Source organism: Danio aesculapii, chromosome 3, assembly GCF_903798145.1.
Source record: "Danio aesculapii chromosome 3, fDanAes4.1, whole genome shotgun sequence".
Classification (NCBI taxonomy): Eukaryota; Metazoa; Chordata; class Actinopteri; order Cypriniformes; family Danionidae; genus Danio; species Danio aesculapii.
Genome location: NC_079437.1, coordinates 2,116,106 through 2,136,105, shown reverse-complemented (window position 1 = coordinate 2,136,105; position 20,000 = coordinate 2,116,106). Strand labels below are relative to the sequence as shown.

Genomic DNA, 20,000 nt, shown 5'->3' with positions numbered 1-20,000 from the left:
GATCGACCAGTTAGAACATCTTAGTGGCACATAACAAGCTACAGTAGATCAACCAGTTAGAACATTTTAGTGGCCCCTAGCAACCAGCTAAATTGGAAGACCTTGGCAACCAAACATAGCACAGATGTCTTTATATTTATCTACACACATTTTAAAAATCGAACACCCTAGCAACCAGCTGCAGTAGAACACCCTAACAACCAGCTAGAGCTCACTAGCAACCAAAAGGTGTCCCTTAGCAACTGGCTACAGTAGAATGACTAGCAACCAGCTAAATCAGAATACCTTAGCAACCAAACAGAACACAGATGTTTTTAAATTCATCCACACACATTTTAAACATTTAAAAAGCATTGAACATCCTAGCGACCAGCAGCAGTAGAACATCCTAGCAACCAGCTGCACTAGAACAGCCTAACAAAAAGCTAGAACTCACTAGCAACAAAAAACTGCACAGTAGCAACCAGCTACAGTAGAACAACCAGTTAGAACATCATGGTGACACCTAGCAACCAGCAAAATTAGAATACCTTAGCAACCAAACAGAACACAACTGCTTTTTTTTAATCAACACACATTTTAAAAATTAAAAAATAATTGAACATCCTAGCAACCAGCTAGAACTCACTAGCCACCAAAAAAAAGCATCGTAGCAACCATCCACAGTAGAACAATCTAACAACCAGTTAGAACATCTTAATGACACCTAGCAACAGCTACAGTAGATCGACCAGTTAGAACATCTTAGCGACACCTAGCAACCAGCTACAGTAGATCGACCAGTTAGAACATTTTAATGACACCTAACAACAAGCCAAATTGAAACACTTTAGCAACCAAACATAGCATAGATATTTTTATATTATCAACACACATTTTAAAAGTTAAACACAAATTCAACATCCTAGCAACCAGCTGCAGTAGAACACCCTAACAACCAGCTAGAAATGACAAGCAACCAAAAAAGCATCATAGCAACCAGCTACAGTAGAACAACCAGTTAGAACATCTTAGTGGCACCTAGCAACCAGCTAAATTTGAATACCTTAGCAACCAAACATAGCCAAGTTGTTTTTTTATATTTATCCACACACATTTTAAAAATTTAACACAGATTCAACATCCTAGCAACCAGCTGCAGCAGAACACCCTAACAACCAGCTAGAACTCACTAGCAACCAAAAAGAGCACAGTAGCAACCAGCTACAGTAGAACGACCAGTTAGAACATCTTACTGACATCTAGCAAGCAGCTAAATTGGAAGACCTTAGTAACCAAACAGAACAGGCATGTTTTTTTATGTCTACACACATCTTTAAAACTGAACACAGATTCAACATCCTAGCAACAAGCTGCACTAGATAACCCCAACAACCAGCCAGAACTCACTCGCAACCAAAAAAAAAAAACAATCGTAGCAACCAGCTACAGTAGCACAACCAGTTAAAACACCTTGGCTAGAACTCACTAGCAACCAAAAAGAGAATCGTAGCAAACAGATACAGTAGAACAACCGGTTAGAATATTTTAATGACACCTAGCAACCAGCTAAATTGAAAGACCTTAGCAACCAAACACAATTTTCTTAAATATTACTACTAAATCTGTATATATCTAAATAGCATTACAATATTGCAATATGATATAGATATACTGAATGTATAATGTACATTATATAATGTTATCTAGAGGAACAGGTATCATGCTTCCTGCTTTAATATGTGCTGGTGCATTAGTTTGTTTGTGCTGTGTTTAGCATATGGCTCCGCTGAGCTCTATGCCATTTCATTTTCCTTATGAAAGACTTTTACAGTCATTGAGACTCGAGGGCAAATCAGAATGAACTCAAAACAGAGCGCGCAAAATGAACTGAAGCCAATTACTCTGCGCTGAATTCTTCATTTGTGCACACTGAAGAGTTTTAAAAGAAATGTGATCCGTGACTGCTAATCAAATTGAGCCGAGAGCTAACTAGCAGCGCTAATGATACGACCACCATCTGACTGCAATAAATTAAAACAGCGGTTATGATGTGTTCAATAGCGTGTGCTTTATTATTGAGAATGGAAGCCAACGTGGCATCTAGTTTCACTAATAACACGCTAGCATGAGTGCTTTTATTGGGTGCTGGTGGATTGGTGGTTGAGGACTGCTAACACAGCGGTCTTGGGTTCACTTCCATAAAGTGGAAAATTACTGACATCAGCAGTGCGCCTCTGAGCAAGACATTTAACCCCAGATCAGCCCTGCTGGGACGGACCCCCCATAATGCACCAAAACACCTTTGGAACCAGTCAGAAAACAGGCAGAAAAACTAAAAGGCATAGTTCACCCAGAAATGAAACTTTACTCCCTATTTACTCACCCTCAAGTGGTTCCAAACCTTTTTGAGTTTCTGTTGAACTCAAAAGAAGATAGTTTGAAGAATGTTAGAAAAACAGGACATAGCAAAAACAAATACTATGAAAGTCAATAATTAAAAGTTTTAATTTTTTTTAAAATAATTTCTTATGTGTTCAACTCAGACAGGTTTGTCACACCTGAAGGTTAAGTAAATGATGACAAGCTTTGGATGAACTATCCCTTTAAGTAATCTGAACCTTAGCAACCATCCTAAAAATACAAATCAAAACACAGCAACTATACATCCTAGCTAGCTAACAGATATGAAAATGACCTGACAAACCAGCTATAGTAGAACACCCTAGCAACCAGCTATAGTTGAACACCCTAGCAACAAACTAAAGTAGAACAACCTAACAACCAGCTAAAGTAGAACAACCTAACAACCAGTCCGAAAAATCATAGTGACATCTAGAAACTAGCTAGAGTGGAGGACCTTAGGAATCAAACAGAAAACAAAAACAACATCACACCAACTAGCTAGCAGTACACACTAGCAAACAGCTACAGAAGAACACCTAGCAACCAGCTACAGTACAACATCCTAGCAACCAGCTTGAACTCACTAGCATCCAAACAGAGCATCCTAGCAGCCAGCTAAAATAGAACAACCTAGCAACCAGTCAGAAAATATTAGTGACACCTACCAAACAGGTTAAAGTTTAAAACCTTAGCAACCAAAGAGAACACAATAGCAGCATCCTAGCAACCAACTAAAACTGTAGCAACCAGCTAAAACATCCTTTGAACACCCTTGCAACCATAACCAGTACAACATTCTAGCAACCAGCTACTTTATGACACTTCGCAACTAGCTACAGTAGAACACCCTAACAACCTGTTAAAACTCACTAGCAAACTAAAAGTGTATACTAGCAACCAGCAACTGTAGGACAACCTAACAATAAACCTACAAAAATAGCAACGCCTAGTAGCCCACTAGAGTTAAACACCTTAGTATCCAAAAAGAACAAATTTGCAGAATCCTAACAACCATCTTGAAGACTGTGGCAACCAGCAAAAACATACTGGCAAGACCCTAGCAACCTATACAGTACAACATCTTGGCAGCCAGCTACAGTACAAAGCAGAACAAATAAGCAGCATCCTAGCAACCAACTAGAACACTGTAGAAAACCCTAGCAACAATAACCAGTACAACATCCTACCAACAAGCTACAGTATGACACCCAGCAACTAGCTATAGTATAAACCCCTAACAACCAGCTAGAACTCACTAGCAACAAGTATAAAAGGATCCTCCTAGCAACCAGTAACAGTAAAACAATCTAGTAATCAGTGAGAAATTCTTAATGATACCTAGCAACCAGCTAGAATGGAGGACCTTAGCAACCAAACATTACACATTAGCAGCCATCCTAGCAACCAACTAGAACACTTTTGAGACCAGCTAAAACATCCTAGCAACACCCTATTGAACATATCTATTCTAACATCCTAGCATCCAGCTACAGAATAACACACTAACAACCTAGCAACCAGCAAAAGTGGAAGACTTTAGCAACCAAACCGTACACGATAGCAACATCTCAGCAACCAACTAGATCTTTGTAGCAACCAGCCAAAACATTCTAGCAACACCCTATCAAAATAATCCAGTGCAACATCCTAGCAACCAGCTACAGGAGAACACCCTTACAACCAGATAGAACTCTCTAACATCCAATGCTAGCTGAAAAATTAGAACATCCTAGCAACTAGTTGGAAAATCCTAGTGACACCTAGCAACCAGCAAGAGTGAAAGACCTTAGCAACCAAGCAGAACACATTAGCAGCATCCCATCAACCAAAGAGAACACTGTAGCAACCAGCCAAACATCACATCAACACCCTAGTAACAATATCCAGTATTACATCCTACTAACAAGTTACAGTATGACACCTCGCAACCAGCTACAGTAGAACACCCAAACAACCAGCTAGAACTCACTAGCAACTACAACTAAAAAAAGCAACCTAGCAACCAGTAACAGTAGAACAACCAAGCAACCAGTTAGAAATCTTTAGTGACACCTAGCATCAAGTTAGAGTGAAAGACCTTAGAAACCAAACATTACACATTAGCAGCCATCCTAGCAACCAACTAGAACACTGTTGAAACCAGTCAAAACATCCTAGCAACACCCTAGCGACCATATCCAGTCCAACATCCAGCGAAATAACAACATACTAACAACCAGATGGGCCACGCTAGCATCCAAAAAGTGTATACTAGCAACCAGTAGCACAACATATCAATCAATTGGAAAATATTAGTGACACCTAGCAACCAGCAAGAGTGGAAAACCTTAGCAACCAAACAGTACAGATTAGTAACATCTCAGCAAACAACTACAGGAGAACACCCTAACAACCTAATAGAACTCTCTAACATCCAAAAAGAGTATACTAGCAGCAACAATAGAACAACCTAGCAACTAGGTGGAAAATCTTAGTGACACCTAGCAACCAGCGAGAGAGGAAGACCTTAGCAACAAAACAGAAAAAATTAGCAGCATCCTAGCAACTAACAAGAACACTGTAGCAACAGTGTAGAACATCCTAGCAACATCCTTGCGCCCATATCCAGTTCTACATCCTAGCAACTAGCTACAGTATGACACCTAGCAACAAGTTACAGTAGAACACCCTAACAGCCAGCTAAAACTACAACTACAACTAAAAGAATCCTCCCAGCAACCAGTAACAGTAGAACAATCTAGCAACCAGTCGGAAATGTGACACCTACCAACCAGTTAGTGTGAAAAACCTTAACAACCAAACAGTAAACATTAGCAGCCATCCTAGCAACTAAGTAAAACATTGTGGCAATCAGACAAAATATCCTAGCAACACCATAGCAACCATATCCAGCTCAACATCCTAGCAACCAGTTACAGAAGAACACACTAACAACCAGAAAGATTCTCTCACATTCAAAAAGAGTATATTAGCAACCAGTAGAACAACTTATCAATCAGTTGAAAAATATTAGTGACACCTAGCAACCAGCAAGATTGGAAGACCTTAGCAACCAAACAGTACACATTTGCAGTTATCCTAGCAACCAACTAGAACACGGCCAACCGGCCAAAACATCCTAGCAACACACTAGCAAACATATCCAGTTAAACATCCCAGCAACCAGCTACAGAAAAACACCTTAACAACCAGATATAACTCTCTAGCATTCAAAAAGTGTATACTAGCAGCAACAGTACAACAACCAAGCAACTAGTTAGAAAATCTTAGTGACACCTAGCAACCAGCTACAGTAAGAACACCCTAATAACCAGCTAGAACTCACTAGCAACTAAAACTAATAAGGGCGTCCTAGCAGCCAGTAACAGTAAAACAACCAAGCAACCAGTTGGAAATCCTTATTGACACCTAGCATCCAGCAAGAGTGGATGACCTTAGCAATCAAACAGTACACAATAGCAGCTATCCTAGCAACCAACTATAACACTGTTGAAACTGGCCAAAACATCCTAGCAACACCCTAGCATCCATATGCAGTCCAACATCCTAGCAACCAGCTACAGGAGCACACCCTAACAACCAGATAGAACTCTCTAGTATCCGAAATGTTTATACTAGCAACCAGTAGCACAACATATCAACAAATACGAAAATATTAGTGACACCTAGCAACCAGCAAGAGAGGAAGACCTTAGAAACCAAATAGTACACGTTAGCAACATCTCAGCAACTAACTAGATCAGCATAGCAACCAGCCAAAATATCTTAGCAACAACCCAGAACACCCTAAAAAACCTAAAACATCCTAGCAATACCCTAGCAACCATATCCAGCACAACACCCTAGCATCCAGCAACAAACACCACCAGATAGAACCCTCTAGCATCCAAAAAGTTTATACTAGCAACCAGTAGCACAACATATCAACAAATTGGAAAACACAAGTGAAACCTAGCACCAGCAAACGAGGAAGACCTTAGCAGTACACATTAGCAACATCCCAGCCTGAAGCAACCAGCCAAAACATCTTAGCAACACCCCAGAACCCCTAACAACCAGTTATAACAACCTAGCATCTAAAAAGTGTATACTAGCAACCTGTAAATCAACCTAGCAACCAATTGGAAAATATTAGTGACACCTAGCAACCATGAGTGAAAGACGACATAATTGTGGATATGCATAATTAACATGTGACCATTCCAACCTGGTTAGATTGTACTCTAGAGTAGATATAGTCGACTGAAACGACAATGAATTAAGACTAAAAGGTAAATGGCATTAAGACCAAGACTAAAACCTAAACAAAATGTGACCTCAAAATGAACACTGGCGTGAACAGATGTGCGAGTCCTCACCTGCGTAGAGCTCTGGTGCGTAAACGGCTCCTACAACTGGGTTGAGCTTCCAGCCTGCAGAAACACAGGACAGAGATGGAAATATCCAGGCAAACACTTGAGCGTGTACTTTAATAGATCCCGCTGGGGTTAAAACAACATCTGTCAGTGAGAGTCAGAAGCGTTCACCAGCTGTAAATGCTGAGGCAAGCAGGTGACGGCCGTTTAGTCATGCTGAGGAGATTTATAGGCTCTTACTGTTTGTGTACGGGTTTACTACTTTCTTATTCGTCATCACTCTCGCCGTGGCGTTGTTCACCTGAGAGAGTAAAGATAGAGAGAGATGTGAGTGCACTGCGGGAACATACATCTAAAAACCCATGCAGGAAAACTTGCGCTCATGCAAAACATGCATGAATATCTCTCAGATGATTCAATCATTTTCCACAGTGCATCACTTCAGTCATGCACACCGCTTTTTACAAAATAAAAGTTTGCATATGCAAATATTTGGCAGAATTCCTACATTTTGCGGTGCTTTAATGACAGTTTGAATCGATGACTTACATAGGTAATGGAAACCAAAATATCCCAGAATTATCTCATGAATGACAAAGCAAAAAACTCATGACATCTTATGAATTTAAATGCGTTTTAAATTGCTTGTACGTTATCCAGTGAAAGATGAAGATGATGAATATTTTAAAGCATCAGCACAAATTCAGAACCAACTAATTAAACGCCTCTCAGAGATCAATTCAAGAAATATTCTGGGTCATTTTTCACAATAACTGATACTGTTTATAAAGCCGTTTCTTAGTTTAAAAATAAATAAATAAATATAATAATAATTATTATTATAATTAATTTTATGTAAATATATATACAGTTGAAGTCAGAATTATTAGCCATTCTTTGAATTTTTTTTGTCTTTTTTTAAATATTTCCCAAATGATGTTTAACAGAGCAAGGAAATTTTCACAGTATGTCTGATAATGTTTTTTCTTCAGGGGAAAGTCTTATTTGTTTTATTTCGGCTAGAATAAAAGCAGTTTTTAATTTTTAAAACACCATTTTAAGGACAAAGTATTTATTTATTTACATAAAATATATTCTATAAAATACGATCAAATGTACAGTATGTATTGTAGTTGTAATCTATAGAAGTAATATTGTATAAATCAGGTAAAACAATATATTAATTTGAGAATTTACGTTCTCTTAATACATTATTGATGCATACACTCTAAAAACTATTGGGTTAAAAGTGTAATTTAAATTTAATTTAAATAATCTACCCAATGTTGGGCTTCTCTACATTTGAACTAGTATTTGGGTTGTGACAACCCATAATTTTTTAGTGTACCATATTATTTTTCTTTCATGTGATTCAGGTGAAATATGGCTTGAACACATTTTAAACGAAATTCTTCTTAGTATTATTATTTTATCATAGAAGTTGTCAATAGAGCATATCAGCTTGATATAACCCCGAATATTTCTCAAAGATGTAACACACATACACACAGTCGGTCAGGTATCGTGCAGATGCTCAGAAACTGCAGGATGAGTTCAGGAAATGAGGTCAGCAGGGCAGGAAAGGAGGACGGAGAGAAAGGGGAAAAAAAGGAAAGCACCTCGATTTTACGTCCTTCTACGATTGTACCGTTAAGTTTCTCCCGTGCGCGATCTGCATCTGCACTCGTTTCAAAAGTTACAAAGCCAAAGCCCTGCGTGGCATGAAGGGAAGCAGGGAGAGAGAGAAACAGCGGTGAAAAGAGGTTTGGAGAAAGTCAGGAGATCACAGAAGGAGCAACACCTCACAGAACACAATACAGTTACACACCAGAAGAGAAAAAACAGCACAAACACACAGCCTGCCTGTAAAGTGGTCGATTTAGGTCATGGTATTGGCAGAAATAACACTTCTTAGGGCCTAATCCCTATAAAAGTGTCATTCCAAAGGGTCGCAAATGTGAAATGTTTAAACTATTTACATATTTGCAAACTATCAGGTTTTTAGAAAATTAAAAGTTCATCTGCTGAAATGAGGGATACATCAGGTAATGAATACATCAGGTAAAACAATATATTAACAAACACCACAGTAAAATCCTTTAGAATATAGGCATGAATAAAACTGTTAAGTTTGAAGTATGTAAGTGACACTGAAGCGGAGAAAAATCCAGATTATTTTATATTTTATTTTATCATTATTTTATTAAATCTTGATCACTATGTATTGTAGTTGCAATTTATATAAATAATACTGTATAAATCAAGTAAAACAATATACAAACAAATCCCACAGTAAAATCCTTCAGAGTATAGACATGAATAAAACTGTTAATTTTGGTGGGAGTGAGTGACACTGAAGTGTAAAAAAAAAAAGTTGTTATAAATATTACACTCTGTATTGTAGTTGTAATCTATAGAAATAATACTGCATAAATCAGGTAAAACAATCTATCACCAAATCCCACAGTACAATCCTTCAGAATATAGATCTGAATAAAACTGGTAAGTTTGATGTGAGAGAGTGACACTGAAGTGGAGAAAAATCTCATTTTAACAAAATTAAGTATTTACCATAGCTGTAATACACATAAATAATAATATATACATCAGGTATAACAATATATCAACAAACCCCACAGTAAAAAAATGCAGTACATAGATATGAATAAAGCTGTTAAGATTGGTGTGAGTGAGTGACACTGAAGTGGAATTTTTTCTAATTTTAATAAAATATACATTAAGTTTTGTAGTTGTAATCTAGAGAACGGATACTGTAAAAATTAGGTAAAACAATTTATGAACAATCCCCACAGTAAAATCCTTCAAAATATAGACATGAATAAGACTGTTAAGTTTGGTGTATGTAAGTAACACTGAAGTGGAGAAAATCAAGATTTAATAAAATACACTATTTATTGTAGCTGCAATTTATATAAATAATACGGTATAAATCAGGTAAAGTGAAATATAAACAAACCCCACAGTGAAATCCTTCTGAATATAGATATGAATAAAACTGTTAAATTTGGTGTCTGTAAGTGACACTGAAGTGGAGAAAAATCTAATTTTATTAAAATGTACAGTATGTAGTGCTGTTGTAACCTATAGAATTAATACAGCATAAATCAGGTAAAACAATATATGTACAAATCCCACAGTACAATCCTTTAGAAAACAGATATGAATAAAACTGTTAAGTTTGATGGGAGTGAGTGACACTGAAGTGGAAAAAAAGTCAAAATATTACACTCTGTATTGTAGTTGTAATCTATAGAAATAATACTGTATAAATCAGGTACAACAATATTTGAACAAATGCCACAGTCCAATCTTTCAGAATATAGATATGAATAAAACAGTTAAGGTTGGAGTGAGTGATTGACACTGAAGAGGAGAAAAATCTCATTTAATTAAAATATACTGTATGTATTGTAATTGTAATGTATAGAAATGATACTGTATAAATTAGGTAAAAATATTTATATATAAAAAAACCCCACACTACAATCCTCTAGAATAAAGGCATGAATAAAACGGTTAAAGTTGGTGTCTGTAAGTGACACTGAAGTGGAGAAAAATCAAATATTATTAAAATTTACAGTATGTAGTGCAGTTGTAACCTATAGAATTAATACGGCATAAATCAGGTAAAACAATATATGTACAAATCCCACAGTACAATCCTTCAGAAAATAGATATGAATAAAACTGTTAAGTTTGGGATGAGTGAATGACACTGAAGTAAAAAAAAATGTGATTTTATTAAAATATATAGTACAGTATGTAGTGTAGTTGTAATCTATAGAAACAATACTGTATAAATCAGGTAAAACAAGATTTGAACAATCCGCACAGTAAAATCCTTCAGAATATAGATATGAACAAAACTGTTAAGTTTGGGATGAGTGAATGACACTGAAGTGAAAAAAAAATCTAATTTTATTAAAATATATAGTACAGTATGTAGTGTAGTTGTAATCTATAGAAACAATACTGTATAAATCAGGTAAAACAAGATTTGAACAATCCCCACAGTAAAATCCTTCAGAATATAGATATGAACAAAACTGTTAAGTTTGGTGTATTTACGTGACACTGAAGTGGCAAAAAAACTAATGTTAACAAAATATACAGTATGTATTGAAGTTGTAATCTACAGAAATTATACTGTATAAATCGGGCAAAATAATATATGACCAAATCCTGCAGTAAAATCACTCAAAATACAGATATGAACAAAATTGTTAAGGTTGGTGTATTAAAGTGACAATGAAGTGGAGAAAAATACATACTAATAAAATGTATTTAAAACATTAGTATTGCAGTTTAAATACTTAAATATTGTAGTTTAAATACTTAAATATTTTTCATACTTTATGAAATGTTAATATACAGTACAAAATGTTTATATATTTATTTAAAAAATATATATTTTATTTATTGAAAGTTTTTTAATACAGTTTATTCACATTTACAACAGCACCAGGCAGCTATATTCAGCTAATTAAACAAACTATAAGCTATTTTACTCACCATTTACCCAAGCACAAAAAAACATACTTTGAAAAAAGCCCTTTGCATTGACTTCCATAGTAGCAAAAACAAATACGATATCAATTTTTTGAAACATTTTTCAAAACATCTTCTGTATTCAACAGAAGAAAGAAACACATGTGAATGAAACGCATTTTCATTTTGATTGAACTGTTCCTTTAAACGACAAAAAGATGATCTGTGTTCATCATGATGACTCGGCGGCCAATAGTAATCAAGAGGGGGCGGAGCTACAAATGATTGACTGCAAAACAGTGTTTGTGTAATACGGAAAGCTCTTCAATCAGCCCAAAGGCTCAATAAACACAAGAGACTTTCACACAGGAACATCAGCACCTTCTGCTTTACAAAAATATCCATCAGACAGATAAAAGATCAACAGAGGGCCGAATGAATCCCGTGGACATCTCACATGACCGCGTCTTCTCTCCTCCGCTGTTTTATCATGCAATAATTAGCTTACACGCAGGGGTAAAAAAGACAGCCCATTTTTCAAAAGGGACAAACATATTGAATGCAAATGGATGCTTCTTAGAAAATAGATTGTTTATTAATGGGCTGGGGGGTTCATTATACAGCCACACTGGGTGGTGGGGACAGCAAGGCATCATGGGTAATGGGCTTTGTAGGGCACACCGCAGTGAATGGTTGCTTGTGCAGAAAGCGGTGTCATCTTCATCTTATCTAGCTGTCGGGGACGGAGGAATTATCACACACCATCCACACACACTGACTGCCGGATAAAACCTGCATGTTCACTTTCAGTGTTTCAAATCAACACACTACAGATTAAGTAGAGTAACACTGTATTGTATATTTATATGTGAGATATATTTTTAAATAAAAAAAGGAATTTTGAGTCAATTTACTTTATACATTATGTATTTCAGTTTAAATATGTAAATACTGTGGGTTAAATACTTGAGTAGAAAATAAAACTGTTGAAATACACATTACCTATGTTTTGTAATAGAAATCTACAGAAATACTGCATAAATCATTTGGACATATGAATATTTGAAATGTTGACATACCTTTAAACCCCTGAGATTTTATTTTTAAAATACACGCAACATCCAGAACAGAATCTGAATCTAAATTTGGATTGCATTTTGCTCATATATTAGAGCTAAATATTTTTACTGAAGGAATAACTTGGGACTTGTGGAGCTGCGCATCGATGGATCTGCTCTTCAGTGTTTGGACTTTCAGCAGAGAAACTTAAATCACAATGAACTGAACTTAACTGATTTTCAACTCTGAAAACTGGACTGACAGTTTCAATTTACTAGAACTACTTTGTTAGGCTGCTTTGATCCAATCTAAATTGTAAAAACGCTATAGACATAAAGATGAATTGAATTGAATATTGACCAATGGGTTATTTGGGGAATACAATGTTGTAGAAATCAGACAAAATCATGTATGAACAAAACCCACAGTAAAATCCCTTAGAATACAGATATGATTAAAACTGTTAAGTTTGGTGTATGTTGGTGACACTGAAGTGGAGAAAAAAAAAATTTAATAGAAAAAACACATGAAATGTATTGTAATATAAATCTACGGAAGTATTGTATGAATCGACCTTTCTTAAATAAAAACTCTACAGTAAAAACATTAAGAATATAGCTCTGATTAGAACTGTTTAGTTTGGTATATGTAAGTGTCACTGAGGTGAACGACAAAAAAATTGTTTAAAGATATATATTGTAAGTAACTTGTAACTGAGAATTTAGAATTGTAACTGAGAATGCGAAATATAAAGTGCAATAAATCAAGGATTACTTACAACAAATCAATAAATCAAAAGGGACATTTTGGATGCTTTTTTGATTATGTGCTTTGCCTTTAACATCTCATGTTTTTTTGGTCAGACTACGAGTTTAAACATAAAAGTTCACAATAAATAATCCGATTTCAAAAGTTTTCTTTAATACTTCTGCTGAAAACCCAGATGAAAATGACAATTTTTCTTTTATAGTTGTGTTTGTTTGTTTGTTTAAAGCATGTTGACTTGGTGTAAAAATAGGTTTAAAGCTCTTTATTTGCTTAATATTACAATCTATCCCAAACATTTTTGGCATTCAAATTTCAATTACATAGTATTTATTTTTACATAACATTTAGAATGCTTAAATTTACTTCATTGTGTATTTTTTATGTGTTGTTTTGTGCCAAAATGTGCCATTTTTATTCTTTTAATAAAAAACAAATTTCCATATGAGTTTAAGTTCAGTTTCATTTTTTAACGCATTTCCACTTGTCAAATTGTACAAGTTGGCACTTTCTGTCAGCTGCCAAGGCGACAAGTGCAATTTCCACAATTAATATTTGAACAGATTTCACCCATTTTAATTTACATGGAGTTAAACTGATAGGTCACCCAAAACTGAAATTTCTGTCATCATTTACTCAACCTTGTCACAAACCTTTGTTTCTTTTTTCTGTTTACCACAAACAACTGAAAAATGTTGCAAACCTGTAACCACCTTGCAGGCACAGGACATCAACATGACGTCATATTGACGTTGTACCCCAACGTGATGGGGACATTTTTGTTTGGAAATGAAAATCGGGTTGACGTTAGAACCCAACGTAAGGCTGACGTCAATGTCCAACGTCCATCCTAAAATCAACCAAATATCAATGTGTAATCATGTTACACCTTGATGTTGTGTGGACATGACCACTATGACATCTATCAGACGTTGGATTTTAGTCACTTTCCAACACAACCTAAAATTAACCAAATATCAACGTAATTTGACGTTGTTATTGGACGTCAAAATAACGTTGTCCTTAGATCATACCTGTCAACATTGGGATATGAAAATAAGGGATATACCCACCATAACAGGTTTCATTTTAAAAATGCACAGATCTAACGTTATAATGAAAGCTTTCGATTGTCTCCTAACTTTTTTCGTTCATTTAGGACGAAATTAGTTGTGTTTGGGAAAAAAAAAAAACACCCAAGATCGACATCTTTAGATATCATTAATTATGTGTAGATGTCTGTTTAAACACACACCCAAAACCCAGAGTTTCACTCCACTTCAAATCGCGTGTACATAATCCGTTTGGGAAATAGCGTCTGTTTATCACTATGGAGTGTCACACTATGACTGTTTTGAGGATTACATATGAAGGGGAGACAGCATCTGTAATGAAAATGAAATGAATCGCGCCATTTTTAAATTTATTTCTAAGTGTTTTCATGTCTAAACAAAGCGAAAGCACGGAACAGACTCACATTTAAGAGCAAGGGGCGGCCCCTGGTGGTTCGGCGGTATGGGTTGCGCGTAGGGAGGCTCGGCTCTTTAATGTTTATTTGCCACCCTTCAGAGAAAGACTGAAAATACCGGAGAAATACGGTATAATACCTTTGCGGGATGATAGTGGGATAGAACTGTAAAATACGGGAGAATCCCGGGAAAAATGGGGGGTTGATAGGTATGCCTTAGATGCTGGCTAGACATTGAATTTTCGTCACCTGACGTCATGACCTAAATCTAACCTAATATTAATGTCTTATGATGTTGTGTGCCTGCTGGGTGTTGACTTCCATAGTATTTGTTTTTCCTACTATGCAAGTTAATAGTTACAAACATTCTTCAAAGTATCTTCTTTTGTGTTCAACAGAAGAAACTCATAAAGCTTTAGAACTCCTTGAGGGTAAGCAAACTGTGAGTAAAGTTTCATTTTTGGGTGAGCTATCCCTTTGCCAATAAAAACAATTACTTTAATCTTTATTGTAGGTGAATTAGTTTGAAAATGTAGGACTACTGGAAGCTAAACACTACTAAATTATTTTCAAAAACAAATCCAACATCAGAAACGGTCAATCTGACTCTCACTCATCTTTCTATATGACTTTAACTTGATCTGAACATATTGAAAAGGCCTTGGAAGGAAAACAGCAGATTTATTGACATCACCTGAATAACGTTCACACATACAAGCCAAGCAAAGACTCAGCAGCAAACAGTGGATTAAGCATGAAGCGGTGTGAGCCGTGAGACGCCTGACCCCTGCTCTGATTATGTGCACTGTCATGTCTGTTTTGTTCTTTGACTTTATAGTCTTTAATCTGGCTCGAGGAGGATCAAACCGCCGTCTCTAAGCCAATAAAGAGTTCAGAAGAGAAGGAAGCAGATCGTGGCTACACAAACGGAGAGGAGAAGAAAGCAAGCATCATTCATACCTTTGATCCTCTTTCATTAAAGATAATCTCCACGTCTAAGATCTTCCCGAATTGCTGCAGAGAAAGAGAGAGCGAGAGGAAAAGCGAGATGAAGATGGGAATAAGAAAGAGAGAGATAAATCGATTAGGAGCCTCTGTGTCCATGAGAAAGTGGAGCTTGAAACCTGGGATCAAATAATAAGATCATGGAAATTACAGAACACACAGGACATGTTAGATGTCTCCCACTTTAGGCTTCATAACAGAACTTTTTCACAAGTTTAGATTGGCAAAAAAAAATATTTCACAGTTCTGTTGCTGTTATCTTATTCTGAAGCATTATTAAGCGTCTCTGAGCAGTCTCTGGCATGAGCTTTCTCAAGAGAAGCCTGTGATGTGAGATTTTTTTTTCTTTAAGTGAGGTCTATCCAACCCAGGCTCATTGGAAATATAATCCCAGAGCTATGTTTTTGAGAACTGACAAATATACACCCTGGACTACGTCTTCTTGCAGTTTTTATTTTCACAAATCCACTAGAAGGCGCCATGTATATACTGGGCAATCTCAAATTCGTTACTTGAGCATGTTTTCTCATACGTGCCGTTTCTAGTAAATCCACCAGAGGGCGCTGTATACATTACTGCATAAATTGGTAAACTGTCAGTGGCACCGCACCATAGTGCTCGCTTTAGACATAAAATGCAGCCATTGTGTACCAGCAAGCACATATTTCTCAGTTCTCAAAAATGTACACTAGGGCACATTTTCCCAATGAGAATCAGATGAGAGTTTTCATGTGAACCTAATGTCTATGTGATGAGGGTTTATTAAGTTAGCAGTGTGCGGTTTATAACATCATGAGAAGTCTGTTGTGTGAGATTTACTGTGATAAAGTATATCCAGGTGGTTGTAATTACAGAATAATGCCTGACAAGTTTATCGACAGTCTGACGTGAAGCGGAGGACTGCAGAATAAGACTGAAGAGCTTTATTCTGTGAAAACAACCGCCTGGATGTACTTTATCCAGCTTATTACAAAGCAACTTGCCATAACACATAAAAACTTGACAAAAACATTGTTCTTTTTCACAAATTTAGACTGCCAAAAAAATCCTTTCGCAATTCTGTTGCTGTTATCATATTCTGAAGCATTTTAAGCATCTTTGAGCAGTCTCTGGCATGAGCTTTCTCAAGAGAAGCCTGTGATGTGAGCTTTTTTTTCTTTAAGTGAGGTCTATCCAACCCAGGCTCATTGGAAATATAATCCCAGAGCTATGTTTTTGAGAACTGACAAATATACACCCTGGACTACGTCTTCTTGCAGTTTTTATTTTCACAAATCCACTAGAGGGCGCCATGTAGATACTGGGCAATCTCAAATACGTTACTTGAGCATGTTTTCTTATACGTGCCATTTCTAGTAAATCCACCAGAGGGTGCTGTATACATTACTGCATAAATTGGTAAACTGTCAGTGGCACCGCACCATAGTGCTCGCTTTAGACATAAAATGCAGCCATTGTGTACCAGCAAGCAAATATTTCTCAGTTCTCAAAAATGTACACTAGGGCACATTTTCCCAATGAGAATCAGATGAGAGTTTTCATGTGAACTTAATGTCTATGTGATGAGGGTTAAGTTAGCTGTTTGAGGTTTATAACATCATGAGAAGTCTATTGTGTAAGATTTACTGTTATATTTAAGGTTTAAAGTATATCCAGGTGGTTGTAATTACAGAATAAAGCCTGACAAGTTTATCGACAGTCTGACGTGAAGCGGAGGACTGCAGAATAAGACTGAAGAGCTTTATTCTGTGAAAACAACCGCCTGGATGTACTTTATCCAGCTTATTACAAAGCAACTTGCCATAACACATAAAAACTTGACAAAAACATTGTTTTTTTTTCACAAGTTTAGATTGGTAAAAAAAATCCTTTTGCAATTCTGTTGCTGTTATCATATTCTGAAGCATTTTTAAGAGTCTCTGAGCAGTCTCTGGCATTTGCTTTCTTGTGAGAAGCCTGTGGTGTGACCTTTTTTTTTCGTTAAGTGAGGTCTATCCAATCCAGGCTCATTGGAAATATAATCCCAGGGCTATATTTTTGAGAACTGACAAATATGTACCCTGGACTATGTCTTCTTGCAGTTTTTATTTTCACAAATCCACTAGAGGGCGCCATGTATATTTTGGGCAATCTCAAATATGTTACTTGAGCATGTTTTGTCATACATGCCATTTCTCATAAATCCACAAGAGGGCGCTGTATACATCACTGCAAAAATGGACGACTAAAAATTGGTAAACTGTCAGTGGCACTGCCCCATAGTGCTCGTTTTAGACATAAAATGCAGACGTTGTGTACCAGCAAGCACATATTCTCGGTTCTCAAGAATGCACACCAGGGCACATTTTCCCAATGAGAATCACATGAGAGTTTTCATGTGAACTTTTCTTAATGTCTATGTGATGAGGGTTTCTTAAGTTTGCAGTATGAGGCTTATAGCATCACGAGAAGTCTGTTGTGTGAGATTTACTGTGACATTTAAGGGATACAGTACATCCAGGCCGTTGTAGTTACAGAATAAAGCCTGACAGGTTTAGCGACAGCCTAACTCGAAGAGGAGCACTGTTATATAAAACTGAAGGGCTTTATTCTACGAAAACAACCGCCTGGATGTACTTTATCCAGCTTATCATATTGCTACTTACCACAACATATAAACATTCGACAAAATATTGTTCTATACAATAACAGTTCAGTAATTCTTCAATTAAACGCAAAGCTGACAGAAATGAAAATGGCTGAACTAACCTAAGTTTTGTTTAGTCACAAGATGGCGCCAAACAGTCAAAAACATTGGCGTCATCATATAGATAGATCTAAACCTATTCAGTGATGTTCCAGATATTTTAAGTTACAGAATGAGCTTGTGTTGCTTGTTTCAGTGGTTATTATCTGGGGAAAACACACCTATTCACGTTTAAAATGTTTTTAAGTTACAGAATGAGGCTTCGTTATTAGTTTCAGTGGTTGTTAACTAGGGAAAAATGCAACCAACCAATCAAAATCAAGTATTCCAGACAGCTGTGGGATAAGATTATTTGGATCCCTGATTCGACTCATTTTGATATTATAAATTATGAGGTCTGACAAAAACTATAGGTTATAGGAGAGGTGTCACTCATAGTTTTGAATGGAGAAACTTGCAAGGGTCAATATGGACACTCTAGGAAGGTCGATCACTTTAGACTACCAATTCTCTGGGGGAGGGGCTCAGTACAGACATGTGTTTAAGACTGTTTCTGCAGCTTCAGTGTTGTGAACTCTCTGATGTCAGCAAACACACTCTACTGTAAAAAAAAAGAATGATAAAAGTCAAGGCAACACATTTTTATGTTGCTTAAACTTATTTTTATAAGTTACTCAGGTTTCAACTTTTTTATTATACAAAGTGTAATGGCGATGCGGTGGCTCAGTGGGTAGCACATTCACCTCACAGCAAGAAGGTTGCTGGTTTGAGCATCGGCTAGGTCAGTTGTCGTTTCTGTGTGGAGTTTGCATGCTCTCCCCGTGTTCGCGTGGGTTTCCTCTGGGTGCTCCGTTTTCGCCCACAAGTCCAAAGACATGTGGTACAGGTGAATTGGGTATGCTAAAATTGACCGTAGTGTATGAGTGTGTGTGTGAATGAGTGTGTTTGGATGTTTCCCAGTGATGGGTTGCGGCTGGAAGGGCATTCGCTGCTTAAAAGCATATGCTGGATAAGTTGGTGGTTGATTCCGCTGTGGCGACCCCAAATTAATAAAGGGACTAACCCGAAAAGAAAATGAATGAATGAATGAATACAAAGTTTAACTTTATATTTTTAGTCAGTTTGATCGATGTAAGTTAAGATGACTAGAAAATTTCATTTTATTCAACTAAAAAATGTAAGGCAGCAAAAATATTTTACAGTGTGAAATCTTAGCGGATACTTGCCTCAAAGACATGCAAAATATTTCTACATAAAGCTTTAAATCTCTACCTTTAAATAAACCAACTACACTTGAAAACAAACATTCTCTGGTTTTGCAATCTATATGAAACAAATGAATTCCTTCCTGTCATTCAAACTCAAATCACATGACTGAAACCACTTGAACGCCCACAAACTTGTCAACAAAGTCGTCGCTTTTGGGGGGAGATTTGCAGTTGGGAATAATTTGGGAATTAGTTTCTGAAGACCGGTCTAATAGGATGATAATGTCTTACACATAACATGCAAGTTATTGACTCTTGCACGGTGGAGGAAAGAGTACTGAAAAATCATACTTAAGCAAAAGTACTATTACTTTCTTAAAAATGTAGTACAAGTAGAGTAAAAGTATCTGTGGTAAATATTACTCAAAGTATGAGTAAAAAGTAGACCTTTCAAAATTACTCAAGAGTATTACGCTGTAAAAAGCTGATGCATTTACATGTCATTTGTGGATGTGTGTAAACGTAACATTCTGTAGTGCATTTAGCTATTGCCCAGCAGG

At 36.4% G+C, this 20,000-nt stretch overlaps 1 protein-coding gene across 1 annotated transcript in view; it reads right to left on the bottom strand.

The window, feature by feature from the left end:
* Positions 1-20,000, bottom strand: part of LOC130220640 (RNA binding protein fox-1 homolog 3) — a 78,720-nt gene that overhangs the window by 41,637 nt on the left and 17,083 nt on the right. The window contains exons 2-5 of the mRNA XM_056452859.1: positions 15,502-15,555; positions 8,360-8,452; positions 6,981-7,041; positions 6,744-6,797 (exon numbers count right to left, since the gene is read on the bottom strand). Coding sequence (XP_056308834.1) covers positions 6,744-6,797; positions 6,981-7,041; positions 8,360-8,452; positions 15,502-15,555 — 262 coding nt within the window. The remainder of the gene's footprint in view (positions 1-6,743; positions 6,798-6,980; positions 7,042-8,359; positions 8,453-15,501; positions 15,556-20,000) is intronic.